This window comes from Zootoca vivipara, chromosome 12, assembly GCF_963506605.1.
Source record: "Zootoca vivipara chromosome 12, rZooViv1.1, whole genome shotgun sequence".
Lineage (NCBI taxonomy): Eukaryota > Metazoa > Chordata > Lepidosauria > Squamata > Lacertidae > Zootoca > Zootoca vivipara.
Genome location: NC_083287.1, coordinates 54,986,440 through 55,004,442, shown reverse-complemented (window position 1 = coordinate 55,004,442; position 18,003 = coordinate 54,986,440). Strand labels below are relative to the sequence as shown.

Below are 18,003 nucleotides of genomic sequence, written 5' to 3'. Positions count from 1 at the left end.
AAGGTTTATAAATTGGAGTTTTTGTTTTGTAGGTTTTTTGTATTTTTGTATTTTGTAGTTTTTGTAGTGGTTTTTTGTAGTCTGTATGTTTTTGTTGTTCATTATAAAAATTTCAATAAATACATTTTTTAAAAAAAATAGATGGAACAGTACATTTGTTTCAACAAATTTCCACTATAAATTGGGTAATAGGACAGATTATCAATAATCGTGAAGTAAACCGTTTTTCCTTTTGTATGAGAGAACTGTAACCAAATATCTTGCTACTAGCAGTGTTCTGCTCGAGTCGCTGTCTTGTAGCAGATATGTTAACTGAGACTCCGAGTTCTCAGTCAAACTTTCTGTTATTTAGGGAAGTAGAAATCTGTGGGCCGCAACGGATAAAGATGACAAATAAGATGGAATTTGCGGTGTAAGCCGTATACCAAGATTCAGCGGTGAACATGTACCACTTCCCACTATGACATTTTGTTGGAGATCAAACTCATCTAGTTTTTGTATAAGTGTTCTTTTGGCCGAGGCGAGATCTAGTTTCAATAGGTCCGATGGAGACAGTCCATAGGACACGATTTTTGTATGAATCTTCTCTGCCCATGGGCTAGCAAATTCATCTCGCCAGAGACATTGAATAAGATAGATGAAATATACTTGGAGTTGAGAGTGAATTTCATGCTCTTTATTCAGCTCATAGTCATCAAGGAGAAGAGGAGAAGAATGGCTCTTTTCCCAAAACCATCTGCTTATATACATTATTTACACAATGGGCTTTGCGTGATTGGCTACTTCAGGGCTACACCTGTGGGCCAATCAGGTTGTGGATTGACTTCTGCCTGCAGCCTGATTGGCTGCTCCTGCAGGCCAATCAGGTTGCGGATTCACTTCTGCCAGCCGCCTGATTGGCTGCTCCTGCAGGCCAATCAGGTTGCGGATTCACTTCCACCTGGAGTTGGATTGGGTGGCTCCTGCGGACCAATCAGACTGCTGATTCTGGATCCTATTGTTCTATGATTCAGCTCAGTACATAACAATAGAGTTTTGAAAGTCTGTGTCGCAAGGACAACCAAGAACAAAAAACAGCGTTTTCTAGAGAAGGGATTTTTAATTCTAAGCGAATGGCTGAATTGCTCACACACTGAGGCAGTTTTAACAGACGTGTCAGAAATTGATTTTGGACTATCTCCAAAGACATCAGGTTTACAGAGCCCCCCCCCCCTACATAACCCGGGGCGTCCTGGACAGAGAACCCCGTACCTGGAAAGAGTTGAAGAGCATTTCATAGTGCATTTGAATTTGCCAGATAATCCCTGACACTTCGGTGTACGGCATAGCCATAAAAACAATATAATGAACTCCGAAGAGAGGCATGAGGACCAGGGTGGATTTCAGAAGCTTCCTGCAGAAGAGAGCAGAGAGGAGAGGGAAAACGTTAGGAGAAGTTGAATTCGTTTCCAGACCATGAACCACAATGAAATACCGACATCCAGGTGTGAAAGGGGCACCTCCCCTCACTGGAATTTTTTAAGCAGAGGTTGGATGGCCATCCGCCATGGTGGTTAAAGTCGAGAGCCCTGCATTGCAGGGGGTTTGACTAGATGACCCCCCGGTGCCCCTTCCAAGCAGAGTTCTAGGATTCTATGATTTAAGCTTCTGTGAAGAGAACCCCCCGGCAGAAGGCTCAGGAGGAGTTTCCCAGGGTTGAAAGCTTTAGCAAGAACCTTCGGAAGGCAAGAGCTGTTAGACAGTGGAATGGACTCTGTCGGGAAGACGGTGGACTCTCTTTCCTCAGAGGTTTTTTAAAACAAGAAGTTGTGATTCCTGAATCGGAGGGGGTTGGACTGGATGATGACCCTTGGGGGACCTCTTCCAACTCTGCGAATCTTTGCTCCTATGGGGGCTGACTGAGGTGGATTGGTCACTGCCCCATCTGCCCCCAACTGTGGCAAATCATCAAGGCCATTGAGGAACCTGCTGTTCATCCACACTAATAATAATAATAATAATAATAATAATAATAATAATAATAATAATAATATGTTTATTAATACCCCGCCCATCTGGCTGGGTTTCCACAGCCACTCTCGGCGGCTCCCGACAGAACACTAAAAACATGGTAAAAGATCAAACATTTAAAAACTTCCCTAAACAGGGCTGCCTTTGGATGTCTTCGAAAAGTCAGCTAGTTGTTTGTTTCCTTGACATCTGATGGGAGGGCGTTCCACAGGGCGGGTGCCACCACTGAGAAAGCCCTGTGCTTGGTTCCCTGTAACCTTACTTCTTGCAGGGAGGGAACCGCCAGAAGGCCCTTAGAGCTGGACCTCAGGCAGAACGATGGGAGTGGAGAGGCTCCTTCAGGTATACTGGACCGAGGCCGTTTAGGGCTTTCAAGGTCAGCACCAACGCTTTGAATTGTGCTTGGAAACGTACTGGGAGCAAAGGTTGCAGAAAGCGCCTCAGAATGCCTAAGCGGATGAGGACATCTGGTACCATTTAGGAGCGGTGCTCCCCGAAGGAACACTGACTGGAAATGATGCTGTCGGAGGGAGAGGGAGGGGAAGGAAATGCCCTGCCAACAGTTGCCGCAGCATGGAGGCAATTACTAAGGGGCACCCGCCACCCTGAGGCCCAGCCTCTTCTGCAGCGAATAGCGGCAGCGGACGGGGTTGGAGGTTGGGGGAAAACATCATTAAAAGCAAAACAAAGCAGCCGAGAGCCTCCAAAACCATAATGAGTAACAAGCCTCAAATAGCGTGTAATAAATCAGTAGGTAGATGATAGGCTTCGGTGAGGCTGGAAAACGAGGCTTGGCATTTTTTTTTATTGCCAACGGCAGCTGGTGCAAACTCACTCCTCCTGCTTTAAATTAAACATTTTCCTTCCAAGTTCTCAAGGTTCTCTCTTCGCTCCCCACCCTTTTCTCTTCTAAACAAACTCGGCCAATCTGACGAATGCGAACCTCTGACGAATGCTACCCCTCCGATGTAGCTGTGATCGGTTAAGGCTGAGCAGGGATCCGCTTGCATGTTGAATTCTGAGGAGGACGTCTTCCTAGACCCTTTTAAGAACCAACACGGCGGCTTAGCTGGTAGGTGGTAGAGAGCTAGGAAGTCCCATGAATCGTAGAGTTGGAAGGGACCCCCCAAGGCTCATCTAGTCCAACCCCTCCTTGCCATGCAGGAATCACAGCTGAAGAATCCCCAGCAGATGGCCATCCCACCTGTGTTGAAAAACCTCCAAGGAAGGAGAGTCCACCACCTTCTGAGGGAGTTCATTCCACTGGTCCACATCACCATCAGAAATGTCCTCCCTTATATTTCGTTGAAATCTCTTTTCTTGCAACTTGAATCCATTGGTTCGGGTCCTACGCTCAAGAGCAGGGGGGGGGAATCTTGCTCCATCTTCCACATGACAGCCCTTGGGGTATTTGAAGATGGCTATCTTATCTCCTCTCAGTCTCCTCTTTTCCAGGCTAAACTTACCCAGTTCCTCATCAACCATTCCTCATCAGGCTTAGCTTCCAGAGCCTTGACCATCTCAGTCCCCCTCCTCTGCACGAGTTCCAGCTTGCCAACAACCTTTTAAAATTGTGACGGCCAGAATTGGACACAGTATTCCAGGTGTGGTCTGACCAAGGCAGAATAGAGCAGGACTAGGTACTAGGGACCCAGGTAGCGCTGTGGGTTAAACCGCAGAGTCTAGGGCTTGCTGATCAGAAGGTCGGCGGTTCAAATCCCTGCAACGGGGTGAGCTCCTGTTGCTCGATCCCAGCTCCTGCCCACCTAGCAGTTCGAAAGCACATCAAAGTGCAAGTAGATAAATAGGGACCGCTCCGGCGGGAAGGTAAACGGCGTTTCCGTGTGCTGCTCTGGTTCGCCAGAAGCAGCTTTGTCATGCTGGCCACATGACCCGGAAGCTGTCTGCGGACAAACGCCGGCTCCCTTGGCCTATAGAGTGAGATGAGCGCTGCAACCCCAGAGTCGGACACGACTGGACCTGATGGTCAGGGGCCCCTTTACCTTTACCTAGGTACTATTAGTTGCCTTGATCTGGACCAGGGTCAGCAACCTAAGGCCCATGGGCCGGAAGCAGCCCATGGAGGTCGTTTGACCGGCCCACGAGCTGACCCCGAACTGAGCCACCCACGCGCTGCGCTAAACCGCATCTGTGCAGGCGCTGAAAATCGGATGCGTGCGCGAACCGTCCCTTGGAGGGATCTCCATGGGACCGATTCGACCCAGGCAAGATAAACCTTGCTGACCCCTGATCTGGACCATGAGTAGGCAACCATAGAATCATAGAATCATGGAGTTGGAAGAGACCACAAGGGCCACCCAGTCCAACCCCCTGCCAAGCAGGAAACACCATCAAAGCATTCCTGACATTTGTTTTGACATTATTTGTAATCAAATAAGTTATAAGTTAGCAACTGGAAAGTAAAATGTATTCGAATTGTTTGATGTCATTTACGTACAAAAAACTAATAAAGATTATATTGAAAACAAAAAACAAAGCATTCCTGAGAGATAGCTGTCAAGCCTCTGCTTAAAGACCTCCAAAGAAGGAGACTCCACCACACTCCTTGGCAGCAAATTCCACTGCCAAACAGCTCTTACTGTCAGGAAGTTCTTCCTAATGTTTAGGTGGAATCTTCTTTCTTGTAGTTTGAATTCATTGCTCCGTGTCCGCTTCTCTGGAGCAGCAGAAAACAACCTTTCTCCCTCCTCCATATGATATCCTTTCATATATTTGAACATGGCTATCATATCACCCCTCAACCTTCTCTTCTCCAGGCTAAACATACCGAGCTCCCTAAGCCGTTCCTCATAAGACATTGTTTCCAGGCCTTTAACCATTTTGGTTGTCCTCCTCTGGACATGTTCCAGCTTGTCAGTATCCTTCTTGAACTGTGGTGCCCAGAACTGGACACAGTATTCCAGGTGAGCGGAATACAGTGGTACTATTACTTCCCTTGATCTAGATGCTATACTCCTATTGATGCAGCCCAGAATTGCATTGGCTTTTTTAGCTGCTGCATCGCACTGTTGACTCATGTCAAGTTTGTGGTCTACCAAGACTCCTAGATCCTTTTCACATGTACTGCTCTCAAGCCAGGTGTCTCCCATCCTGCATTTGTGCCTTTCATTTTTTTTTGCCCAGAAAATTTCGCCCTGTTAAAATTCATCTTGTTTGCTTTGGCCCAGTTGTCTAATCTGTTAAGGTCATTTTGAAGTGTGAGCCTGTGGGCCGGATGCGGCCCAATCACCTTCTCAATCCGGCTCATGGACGGTCCGGGAATCAGCGTGTTTTTACAGTAGAACGTGTCCTTTTATTTAAAATGCATTCTGGGTTATTTGTGGGGTATAGGAATTCTTCCCCCCAATATATATATATATATATATATAGTCTGGCGCCCCACAAGGTCTGAGGGACAGTGGACTGTCCCCCTGCTGAAAAAGTTTGCTGACCCCTGATCTGGATACTAGACTTCTGCTAACAGCATGTGTGGGGTTAGGCATTTTTCGGCTGAAGGTGTTCTTATTGCAATAATAATAATACAATAGGCAAATGAATGGGGATCAACTCAGAGGGACAGATTCAAGAATTCAGCAGTTCAGCCAATGGAACCTCTGCCTTCTGTGACATCAGGGTAGCTCAGCCAATCGCTGCCAGAGGCTTTGTCTACATCACCATCATACTGCCTCATAGTGCGTGGACTGGGAAACAGAGCATCTTCAGTGATATTTGGACTCCAGCTGCAATCAGCCCCAGTCAGCATGGCCAATGGCCAGGAACGGTGGGACCTGTAGTCTTAGTCTAGCAGTTTTTGGAGGTCTATATGTTCCCCATCCTTGTCTTAACGGATCCCAGGATATGGATAGGCTGTAGGCATTCCCCTTCTCTGAAACCTCCCTGCAGGGTTGGATAGCCTCAAGCACTTACCTATACTGTTGCCTCGTGTCGCACCTCCCCGCATTTGTTTCTCGGAGTTTGGTTGCGAGGACTCTGAGAATTTTGATAAAAAGGATAAAATTTGCCTGGGAGAGAAAGAGAGACAAAGCGTTTTAAAAGGGTGCCGTGGAGAGAGGCGTCTTGAAGCCTCTCTCCAGCTTCTACTAAAAGGGTCAGTTGTTGTGGGAGAAATTCCCCTTGGGGGGCTTCAAGGAGGGTCACACCCCATTCCCCAACTGGTCAGACTTTATTCAGTACAGTAATGCATTGCAGAAGAAGCGTCCAAAGAGTTTGCAAAAAAAGAGAGAGAGAGAGAGAGAGAAAGCCTTGCATCATCATCATCATCATCATCATCATCATCATCATCATCATCATCATCATAAATTATTTATACCCCACCCTCCCCAGTCAAAAACCGGGCTCAGGGCGGCTGACACCAACAGCATTACAATAAAACATAAAAACAATTACTTAAAATACAGATTAAAATACAGTATTAAAATTTAAAGTGCAGCCTCATTTCAAGTAGTCCATAAATCTAAGCCATGAGGGAGGAAAACACAGGGATCAAGCTGAGTCTAACCCAAAGGCCAGGCGGAACAGCTCTGTCTTGCAGGCCCTGCGGAAAGATGACAAATCCCGCAGGGCCCTGGTCTCCTGGGAAAGAGCGTTCCACCAAGTTGGGGCCAGTACTGAAAAGGCCCTGGCTCTAGTAGAGGCCAATCTAGCCATCTTATGGCTCGGGATCTCCAGAATATTGTTGTTTGTGGACCTTAAGGTCCTCCGCGGGGCATACCAGGAGAGGCGGTCACGTAGGTACGAGGGTCCCAAGCCGCATAGGGCTTTAAAGGTCAAAACCAGCACCTTAAACCTGATCCTGTACTCCACCGGGAGCCAGTGCAGCTGGTAAAGCACTGGATGAATGTGATCCCGCGGCCGGGACCCTCTGTGAGGAGCCTCGCCGCAGCATTCTGCACCCGCTGGAGTTTCTGGGTCAGCTTTAAGGGCAGCCCCGCGTAGAGCGAGTTACAATAGTCATTATTCATGGGAAAAATAAGTCATCTTGGCTGTTCCAGCCTCTGGGCTAACCAACACCTGCCATGCCATTGCCCCATCTCTTCACCCAGCCAGAGTCCTTGAAATGTAACTTTACTCAACCCATTTTCACTGAATCTGCCAGAACCCTCCTTGTACCTTATCTAGAGTCATTTCCCCCCCTTTAACAGCCAGTGTTAACGTTTTTCTGAACTGGTCCTTATCAGTTTTATTGTCAGGCTGCACTTTGCATATGTGGGTGAAAGAGGAGAGCGCAAAACATGGTCTGAAGCTCAACATCAAAAAAACCAAGATCATGGCCACTGGTCCCATCACCTCCTGGCAAACAGAAGGGGAAGAAATGGAGGCAGTGAGAGATTTTACTTTCTTGGGTTCCATGATCACTGCAGATGGTGACAGCAGTCACGAAATTAAAAGACGCCTGCTTCTTGGGAGAAAAGCAATGACAAACCTAGACAGCAGCTTAAAAAGCAGAGACATCACCTTGCCTACAAAGGTCCGTATAGTTAAAGCTATGGTTTTCCCAGTAGTGATGTATGGAAGTGAGAGCTGGACCATAAAGAAGGCTGATCGCCGAAGAATTGATGCTTTTGAATTATGGTGCTGGAGGAGACTCTTGAGAGTCCCATGGACTGCTAGAAGATCAAACCTATCCATTCTTAAGGAAATCAGCCCTGAGTGCTCCCTGGAAGGACAGATCGTGAAGCTGAGGCTCCAATACTTTGGCCACCTCATGAGAAGAGAAGAATCCTTGGAAAAGACCCTGATTCTGGGAAAGATGGAGGGCACTAGGAGAAGGGACGACAGAGGACAAGATGGTTGGACAGTGTTCTCGAAGCTACGAACATGAGTTTGACCAAACTGCGGGAGGCAGTGGAAGACAGGAGTGCCTGGCGTGCTCTGGTCCATGGGATCAAGAAGAGTCGGACACGACTAAATGACTAAACAACAACAAACTGCTCCTTATCAGTTTTATTGTCAGGCTGCACTTTGCATATGTGACATTCGCCTCTCCCTGAGCTTTACAGAAATTCCATGTGTTCATCATGCACCTTGAAAATCTGGGAAACTGGATTGGAAAAGGTGGATAGCACAAGCTTTATCTCCCTCTTTTGTAGCTCTAGAACTCAGGAAGCTGAATGTTGGTCGATTTGGGACAGCTAAAAGAAGTGCATTGTTAAACTATGGAACTCACCTCTACTGGAAGCTGTGACGGCCACCAACTTAGATGGAATAGAGAGCTATCAATGGTTACTAAGCCAGCATGACTATGCTATGCCTCCACAGTTGGAAACAGGAAGGCCTCTGAATACTAGCTTCCAGAAACCACAGGAGGGGAGAGGGCTCTTGTGTTCGAATCCTGCTTGTGCGTTCCCCCCAGGCACCTGGTGGTTGGCCACTTTGAGAACAGGGTGTTGGACAAGATGGGCCATTGGCCTGATCCTACAGACTCTTCTTATGTTCTGACTTTCTTCATCGGTCCGTTTCTTGGCTGGAAATCGCCGGGCTGGTTTTTCCTTGGCACGAGGAGGTGCCAACAGCCCGGACCACACAAGGATGCTCCGAAATCCAGGCAGGGTGGAAGAGACAGCAAGACAACAGAGGAATCGGGCAGGATTAGTGCGGTGAAGTGCCAGGGCCCACAAGCCTTTCAAATTTGTGGTCCAATTAAGAGAAGACAATGATTTAGACGCGATGGAAGTTTGATGTTCTTCAGAGAAAATCCCAGAGCGGTAGACCATTTTGCAAATGTTCCTATTCAGTGTTTCAGCTGTTGTCTACCTAGTGGTTAGTCTCTTTGGTAGCCTTGACTGAGGTCTAGAATTTCCCTGACTTATCTAGGATTCACCTGTCAGAAATAGCGTCCGGGCGGATTTTCAGAAAATCAGTAAAAATGTCTGGGAAAACCCATGTCAGAAGTGTTGATTTTTTTGGCAAATTTCCTTTAAAAATAGCTCAAAACCCTTTTTTTTGGGGGGGGGAGATTTTGCAAACCCTACATGACCTCTCTTTCCTGTCAAGTTCTGTTTTGTTTCCTTTTGTTTTGGGGGTGCCCCGGGGTGAGGAAGGGAGGGAAAGGGGGAGAATTCTTCTGCAGCAGAGCGGAGAAAACCGCGTCTGGGGTTTCTCTGTGTCGAAGCCGAAAAGGCCTCCTCAGAGAGAGAGAAAGAAAGAAAGAAAGAGGGAAAGCTCGGCTGTTCTGCACTCGGAATACATTACGGAAATGAGTGCAAGATGTTCGGATTGCTGTTGGCGCAGATGTTCTAAGATGCACTTTTGCTGTCAGGGCTTCTGTCCGATCTGGAACGAGCGAGAGACAGACAGACAGACAGACAGACAGACAGACAGAGCAGGCCCACAAGAGGAGAGAGGGCTGGAGATCATTGAAGAGGGACATTGCTCTGGTCAAAGGTGCATTCTGCTGCTGATGGTCCTCCTGAAAATAAAGCAAGTCTCTAGTCCTCATGGTCCAGGGTGATTTAGGAACAGAAGAAGTGTGCGCTGGGTCAGGCCAACGGCCCATCTAGTCCAGCATTCTCTTCACACAGCGGCTGGTCATATGCCTATAGGAAACCTGCAAGCAGGATTCGAACACAAGAACAACTCTCCCCTCCTGCGGTTTCCAGCAACTGGCCTTCAGAAGCATTTCTGCCTCTGACTGTGGAAGCTGCTGGTAGCTCTCTGAACTCGTCCAATCCTCTTTTAAAGCCATTGAAGGTGGTGGCCATCACTCTTGTGGCAGGGAGTTCCACAGTTGAAGAAGTCAGTTCCCCCCGCCCCCGCCTGTCCTGAATCTTCCAATGTTCAGCTTTGTTGGATGTTCACAAGTTCTAATGTTACGAGAGAAGGAGAAAAACTTCCCCTTTTTTCATGCTGTGCAAAATTGTATAAACTTTTATCATGTTGCCTCTTACTTGCCTAATGTTATTAATGCATAATAATAATAATAATAATAATAATAATAATAATAATAATAATCGCCTTTCCCCCAGACTGGGACTCAAGATGGCTTACACAAATTAAAAACAACACAGATAAAATGCAAAAAGCTGAAAACATAGAAGATCATTGTTAAAAGTAATTAAACCCTAATTAAAATTAAAACAATAGGGGGGGAAACCATAAGTCTATTCAAATACAAGCAGCCCTTTCTCGCTGCTGGTTCCTCTCCCCCCGCCTCTGCCGCTGATGACAAGGACAGATCTCGGGGTTCGGAGAAGCGCTCCTTTCTTGCTGCTCGGCTGCCCGCCTCACTCGAGTACAAGGAGAGGGCTGCTTTTTCAGTGAAAAACTTGGCTTATACGGAGTATTTACGGTAATAAATTGAAAGCATAGTTCTGTGAAAGTGAAATGAGGCAGATGGAATATTTGTCAAAGACAGTGGTATCTTGGTTCTCAAACGCCTTGGTTCCCAAATGCAGAAAACCCAGAAGTAAGTGTTCCGGCTTTTGAACTTTTGTCAGAAGCCGAACGCCCAATGCGGTTGTTGGCTATTGTTTCCAGGGCGCCTGCACCAATCAGAAGCTGCGCCTTGGTTTTTGAAAATTTCATTTGACTTCTGGAATAGATTAAGTTTGGCGCTTATGTTTTTGCTATTTAATTTGCGTTTTTGTTTTTGAGGCTTTTTCAGTTAATTTGTTTTTGTGACTGTGTGGAACCCAGTTCAGCTACTGACTGATTGATTAATTGACTGCAGAAATGGATAAAGCCCCCCCCCCCATCCAAACACTGACTATCAGGAGTGCAGGTAAGAAAATAATAATAATTTTAACTTTTATCATCTACAATACTGTCTTATTTTTTTATAGTACAGTACATTGATTATTGCTTTCATTTTATGGATCAATGGTTTCGTTAGATAGTAAAATTCATGTCAAGTTGCTGTTTTAGGGGTTGTTTTTAAAAGTCTGGAACGGATTAATCCGCTTTGCATTACTTTCTATGGGAAAGCGCGCCTTGGTTTTGGAACGCTTTGGTTTCGGAAGGGACTTCCAGAACGTAATAATAATAATAATAATAATAATAATAATAATAATAATAATAATAATATATTTATACCCCGCCCATCTGGCTGGGTTTCCCCAGCCACTCTGGGAGGCTTCCAACAGAAAAATGAAATAAAATAATCTATTAAAGATTAAAAGCCTCCCTAAACAGGGCTGCCTTCAGATGTCTTCTAAAAATCTGGTAGCCGTTTTTCTCTTTGACATCTGATGGGAGGCCGTTCCACAGGGCGGGCGCCACCACCGAGAAGGCCCTCTGCCTGGTTCCCTGCAACTGTACCCGGCTCGAAAGTGCATCATTTTAATAAGCATAAACCATGGCAAACACTTAGAAGAATGTTGCAAACTCAATAAGTAATAAGAATAATAATAATAACTTTCACACTGTTCCTGGCTGCATCCTGCTCCCACCCCCTGTTTCCTCTTGAGCCGCCCCCCCCCCCCCGACGAAGAGTCTCCCCTTCTCCTTCTCTCTCGACCCCAATCTTCTCTACTTACCATTACAGCTATGAGGATAGGCACTTGAATAACCCATTTGAAGTAGCCAGCACTCAAATCCCAGCACCTGGGGACGAAAGAGGGACGGCGTCAAGGCTAAAGTGACAGTCGGGGCATTTTGGCCCTTGAGGAGAACCACAAAACTGTGCTCTCTCCCCCCCACCCACCCCCCGGAAGAAGGAGCGAGTGAAGATCGACCTCAGGAACAAGAGGGGAATAAAAATCTACACTGAGTTCTGCTGCCCCATGGATTCTGCCGCCCGAGGCGGTTGCCTCTTGGGTGAGCCGGCCCCGATTACAGTCAGGGCTGGTTTTAGGTTTGATGAGGCCCTGAGCTACTGAAGGTCATGTGGCCCTTTATATATCCAGCTGTCTTTTGTCAACAACAAATTGTCGCTGTTTTGTTGTGTTTAATATATGCTACGGTGGTACCTCTACTTACGAATAACTCTACTTGCGAATGTTTCTACTTACGAACGGAGCTCCGTCCGCCATCTTGGATGCGGTTTAGATAGGATTTTTTCTACTTACGAATTTTTAGATAGACCCTAATGGTACGGGCTGTCTGGCAGTAGGGCAAAGGAGAGATCCACACCACGCACTCAAAGCACATCAAATGCACATGACCCCCCCCCCCAATAATAATCCTGGAAACTGTAATTTCCCCCATGCAGAACTATAATTCCCAGCACCCTAAGTTACAGTTCCCAGGGAGCCATGTGCCTTAAAATATGTGTTGATGTGCTTTACACGTATTGTTTGGATCTCCTTAGGTAGCCTTGGAAGGTTGTTAAGTAAGGTTGGACGGCCCTCTATTGGGGTTATGGTATCAATGGGTTGGCAAGAAGTTGGTGTTCAGCACTCCCAGGTCACAGCCGGATCTAGGATGGGTTACAACCCCAGCGCTACCTACAAATGTGAAATTTGTGAAATGAAAGAGACTTGGGGGGGTCCACAAGTGGATATTTGGGTTAAAGGTGGGTCCCTGGGTCTGGATAATTTCGAAAGCAGGCACCGACAAGAATGCTACGAAGGCGCCTGCCTGATATCAATAGGCAGGGAGTTCCAAAGTTTAGTCGTTGCTGCAGTAAAAAAAAGTTTGGAGGAATGAGTAATGCACGGCACATGAGCCGGTGCCCGTTCTGAAATGGAAACGGTTGCTTGGGCACTTATGGGGCGAGGGAATGCAATTTGGGATTGTGACCCATGTCAGAAGAGCCGGGATAGCGCCCCGGGCTCTTTAAGAAAGGGAAAGAGTAGCTTATAGACTTACTCTGTGTCTGCAAACATCGCCCTTAACGTCGCCCAGAATGTAACAAACACAACAGGGAGCCCTGGAAGAGAAAAGGAAAGGAGGCATTATACTGTCACTTTGCAGGAACATAGGAAGCTGCCTTATGCTGAGTCAGACCATAGGGTCCATCTAGCTCAGTAGTTCCTACTCTGGCTGGTAGCCACTCACCAGGGATTGAACCTGGAACTCTCTGCATGCGAAGCAGATGCCCTGTCATGGAACTACACCCATTCCCCTTTTGTGGCAGCCATTTCCTGTTTTCATTTTGTGCGGAACTAAATGGCTCAGGACCGCAACAGCAAAAGGGTGGCCTCTCCCCGTATGAACCCACCCGAACCCTGAGACCCTCATCTGAGGCCCTCCTTTGTGTGCCTCCTCCACGAGAGGCCCAGAGGGCTGCAACATGAGAACAGGGCCTTTTCTGTGGTGGCTCCCTGTTGGGGGAAGGCTCTTCCCAGGGAGGTTCCCCTGTCCCCTTCGTTTCATATCTTCAGCCGCCAGGTGAAAACGTTCCTCCAGTGGTGTAGCATGGGTTGCAGGCACCCAGGGCAGGCAAACCACTGGTACCACTGGAGCGACCCACCCTCAGAGCCAAAGGTGAAGCACAAAACTGCCTGGGCCTCCCTCGTTGCCCTTGGTCCTCCTGTCCCTCTGCTGACACATCCCCCTTACATGTGTAAGCTCCTTGGGGCAGGGACCTGGAGGATTTCTGTTTGCCGCCGCTTGCACTGTAAAGAGCAGTGTTTGTGGGCACAAAATTGTATGTTCACATTCTCCATTGATCAGGCCCCCTCTCTCACACCCAGACACATGGACTGCCCGCTTTCCACAAAACCTCAACGGGTGGCACCGCCGAAATTGACTTCTATAGTATCCACATTGCATGCGCTGTGCATCTCCAGTGTGTAAGCACAGTGTGTACAATGCAGGTCCTATAAGGTCAGGGCATCTCAGCTGAAGCTGGCCAAGGGTTGCCTCCCCGCTCTCCAGAACTGGAATGCACCATGGAAAGGGACAAATGACAATGTAGGCGCACTCAGAGGGGCAGTGGTCTGAGGTTGTGGGGTGTGTGTGTGTGTGTGTGTTAAAGAACCATCACTATTTCTGCAGGAGGGTCTCTGCCTCCATCGTCCTAGAGACGCCCAATCAGAATGAAAAGGCCACTGAGAAGACATTTCCCCTCCCTTAAGAACCAAAGAAGTGCATGCTGGATCAGGCCAATGGCCCATCTAGTCCAGCAAACTCTTCTCGCAGGGGTCGCACCAGATGCCTCTTGGAAATCAGGGGGGAGAACGTGAGCTTGCGCTCTCCTTCTGTGGGTTCCAGCAACTGGTTTCAGAAGCATCGATGCCTCCAACTGCATAAACCCACCAACATTTATTCAATGAAACCAGGGATGTCCTATTCCAGGGACGTCCAACTCCCGATAGACTGTGATCTACTCACAGTGTAAGAAAACTGGCAGTGGTCTACCCATTGTCTTTGGATGGATCAAAGTTGTTGAGCTTTTTTGGGGAAGCCAAGGTGACTGAGGTTTTTTTTAGGGAGCAAATGAATGAATGGAACCGGATATATGAATGAATCAGACTGAATATATGAATGAATGAAACTGAATGAGCATTGCAATATACACAGAACATAATCAAAAGTTGATTACAGTGGAACCTCGGTTTATGAACACCTCGGTTTACGAACGCTGCGGACCCATTTGGAACGGATTAATTCACTTTCCATTACTTTCAATGGGAAAGTTCGCTTCAGTTTATGAACAGACTTCTGGAACCAATTACACCCATGCTTCGGGTTAAGTACGCTTCAGGTTGAGTACTCCGCGGACCCGTCTGGAACGGATTAATCCACTTTCCATTACTTTCAATGGGAAAATTCGCTTCAGTTTATGAACGCTTCAGTTTATGAACAGACTTCTGGAACCAATTACACCCATGCTTCGGGTTAAGTACGCTTCAGGTTGAGTACTCCGCGGACCCGTCTGGAACGGATTAATCCACTTTCCATTACTTTCAATGGGAAAATTCGCTTCAGTTTATGAACGCTTCAGTTTATGAACAGACATCCGGAACCTATTGTGTTCATAAACCGAGGTGCCACTGTATATAAAACACAGTTGAGGGTCCTGAATCCCCAGACCGATAGTGGAACTTAATCTGATGGCCGACTTTTTTGCTAGGAAGCAAAAGTTGCTGAGCTTTTTTTGGGAAGCCAAAGTTGTAGAGCTTTTTTTTGGGGGGGGGTGAGTACATCACTGAGAGGCCAGAGATCTATCAGGAACAGCCCATAATCTACTAATAGATTGCGATCTACCTGTTGGACGTGCCTGTCCTATTCCATACTCTCCCATATTTCTTCAATGAAAACAGGGACGTCCAATCCACACCCTCCAATATTTCTCCAATGAAAATACAGTGGTACCTCAGTTTACGAACTTAATTCATTCCAGAAGTCCATTCTTAAGTCAAAGCATTCTTAAACCGAGGCACGTTGTCCTTACTGAGGCCTCCCACCCCTGGTGCCCTTCCACTGTTCAGCTTCTGTTCATCTTCCGAGGCAAAGTTCGCTAACCAAAACACCTACTTCCGGTTTTGCGGAGTTCATTACCCGAATAGTTCATTAACAAGGCTGTTCGTAGACCGAGGTACCACTGTAGGGACGTCCTATTTCATGGCCTCCAATATTTCTCCGATGAAAACAGGGACATCCTATTCCATACCCTCCAATATTTCTCCAATGAAAGCAGGGACATCCTATTCCATACCCTCCAATATTTCTCCAATGGAAAGAGGGATGTCCTATCCAATCCATGGCAGAACAGGCACCTCCGGTTGCGAATTCCTCGGGGATCTGACCAGCGCTCCGGAATGGATCCCGTACGCAACCGGAGGTTCCACTGTATTTTCCTGTTTACGTAAAGTTCTGAGAGTGATTTCTTTGTTGAGAGGGAAACATAAAAAGGGAGAAAGCAATCCAAGTTTGCGTAGGCATCCTTGGATATCATAATTGTTCTGGAAGATTACGCAACCTTGTCCCAAAGAAGCTTCTAGAGAAAACCTGTGCCCAGATGGTGCTTTTTCTCTGCAGGAAGAGGCATTTGCATTCTCACACAAGTGAAAAGAGGAAGGATAATTACTAAAAAAAACATCCTCTCTTACTCATCTAAATTAATCCAACAGAAAAATCCAAACCCAGGGCTCAACTGCTGTCCTCTCCTGGGGGGGGGGGAACCTACCAATTTCTTTCCCCAACATTACTGAAAGTCCATTTTCTCATATCCACATCGCTACACAAACATGCCCCATCTATCTCCTCGATCAGGTAATCTCTCAAACCGGCCAGGAAACTCTGAGCAGTTGAGTAAGGCCGATGGGAGGCAAGACTCACCCCAGCCAAATAGCGTGAATCTCCAAAGGTATTTCTTCTCCGAGAAGAAGGCCATGAAGATGAGGCTGTGAAGGTAGAGTCCTTCCACCAGGATCCAGTAGTAGTTGGTGGCCAGGAAGTATAGGAACAAGGTCACTGCCACCTTGCAACCCACCTGAGGGAGGTCAGAGAAAGGAAAGGAGGAAGAAAATGGGGTTAATAGAACACTTAGAAAGGCCACAATCTTCTTGGCAAGACCCAACCTCAGTGCCAAAATTATACTATGCAAGTCAGGAGCCCATGCAAGTCAGGAGCTGGTCCAATTCTGAGCACGAATTTGACGTTTATCAATATATCCGGACCAACCTGAAGAAGGCATAGGAAACGAAGACCTTAAAAGGACACCTCATTGCTGGCGGGAGTCCTTTGTGTACACAGTCCTTCTCTACAAGATTTACTACAAGGTTGAACTCTCAATCTCGGCTGTATTGAATAGCGAATTGCTAGACCGTGTACATATTTTTTTTCAAGCTCCTTGTGACTGTACGTCTATGCTTTGTGCTGATATTATTTTGAGTCATAATACGAATTGCAGTGGGACATTCGGTGTGCATTATACTTTGATTATATGCAGAGCTGGGTTCGATAAGACCTCACCACTAGCATCATCATCAAGGCCATTGAGGAACCTGCTGTTCACCCCCACTATAATAATAATAATAATAATAATAATAATAATAATAATAATAATAATAATATATTATTTATACCCCGCCCATCTGGCTGGGTTTCCCCAGCCACTCTGGGCGGCTTCCAACAGAAATATTAAAATACACTAATTAGAATACAGTACACTAATTTCTTAAAGATTTAAAGCTTCCCTAAACAGGGCTGCCTTCAGATGTCTTCTAAAAGTCTGGTAGTTGTTTTTATCTTTGACATCTGATGGGAGGGTGTTCCACAGGGCGGGTGCCACTACCGAGAAGGCCCTCTGCCTGGTTCCCTGTAACTTGACTTCTCGCAGCGAAGGAACCGCCAGAAGGCCCTTGGCACTGGGCCTCAGTGTCTGGGCAGAGCGATGGAGGTGGAGACGCTCCTTCAGGTATACCCCCCCCCCCGCAAAGATGCACCCAGGAGAGGGATCTCTCATCTTCCTCTTGGAATATCCAGGACAGATAACAGGAAGTACTTCTTTGTGAAGCACAGCACCATTTTTCTTTAAAAAGGAGGTGCTGGAACTCGCCATGAACGCCTCCCTTGTTCACTTAAGGATGAGTATGGTGCCCTACTGGGAGATGCAGACGCCGAGTTTTGGTGAGTTTCAGCCCGGGCTTTTTTTCCCCAGCCGGAACTCTGTTCTGGCACCTCTCAGGTGGTTTCTGGCACTTCTCCATTGCTATGATAAGAGCACTTCTTTTTCTAGAAAAATAGCCCTGACAAAGGTTTTTTTAAAAAAGGGTAAGGGACCCCTGGATGCTTAAGTCCAGCCAAAGGCGACTATGGAGTTGTGGTGCTCATCTCGCTTTCAGGCCGAGGGAACTGGCGTTTGTCCACAGACAGCTTTCAGGGTCATGTGGCCAGCAGGACTAAACTGCTTCCGGCACAACAGGACACAGTGACGGAGCGCATGGAAACACCGTTGACCTTCCCGCCACAGCGATACTTATTTATCTACTTTGCACTGGCTTGCTTTCGAACTGCTAGGTTGGCAGGAGCTGGGACCGAGCAACAGGAGCTCACCCCATTGCGGGGATTCGAACCGCTGACCTTCGGATTGGCAAGCCCAAGAGGCTCGGTGGTTTAGACCACAGCGCCACCCTGACAAAGCAC

General features: G+C 47.1%; 1 protein-coding gene across 1 annotated transcript in view; it reads right to left on the bottom strand.

Annotated features, from left to right (window-relative positions):
* Positions 1-18,003, bottom strand: part of PTH1R (parathyroid hormone 1 receptor) — a 121,263-nt gene that overhangs the window by 10,364 nt on the left and 92,896 nt on the right. Inside the window, exons 7-11 of the mRNA XM_060280998.1 lie at positions 16,195-16,348; positions 12,778-12,838; positions 11,505-11,571; positions 5,938-6,032; positions 1,252-1,393 (exon numbers count right to left, since the gene is read on the bottom strand). Of these exons, the coding sequence (XP_060136981.1) occupies positions 1,252-1,393; positions 5,938-6,032; positions 11,505-11,571; positions 12,778-12,838; positions 16,195-16,348 (519 nt within the window). The remainder of the gene's footprint in view (positions 1-1,251; positions 1,394-5,937; positions 6,033-11,504; positions 11,572-12,777; positions 12,839-16,194; positions 16,349-18,003) is intronic.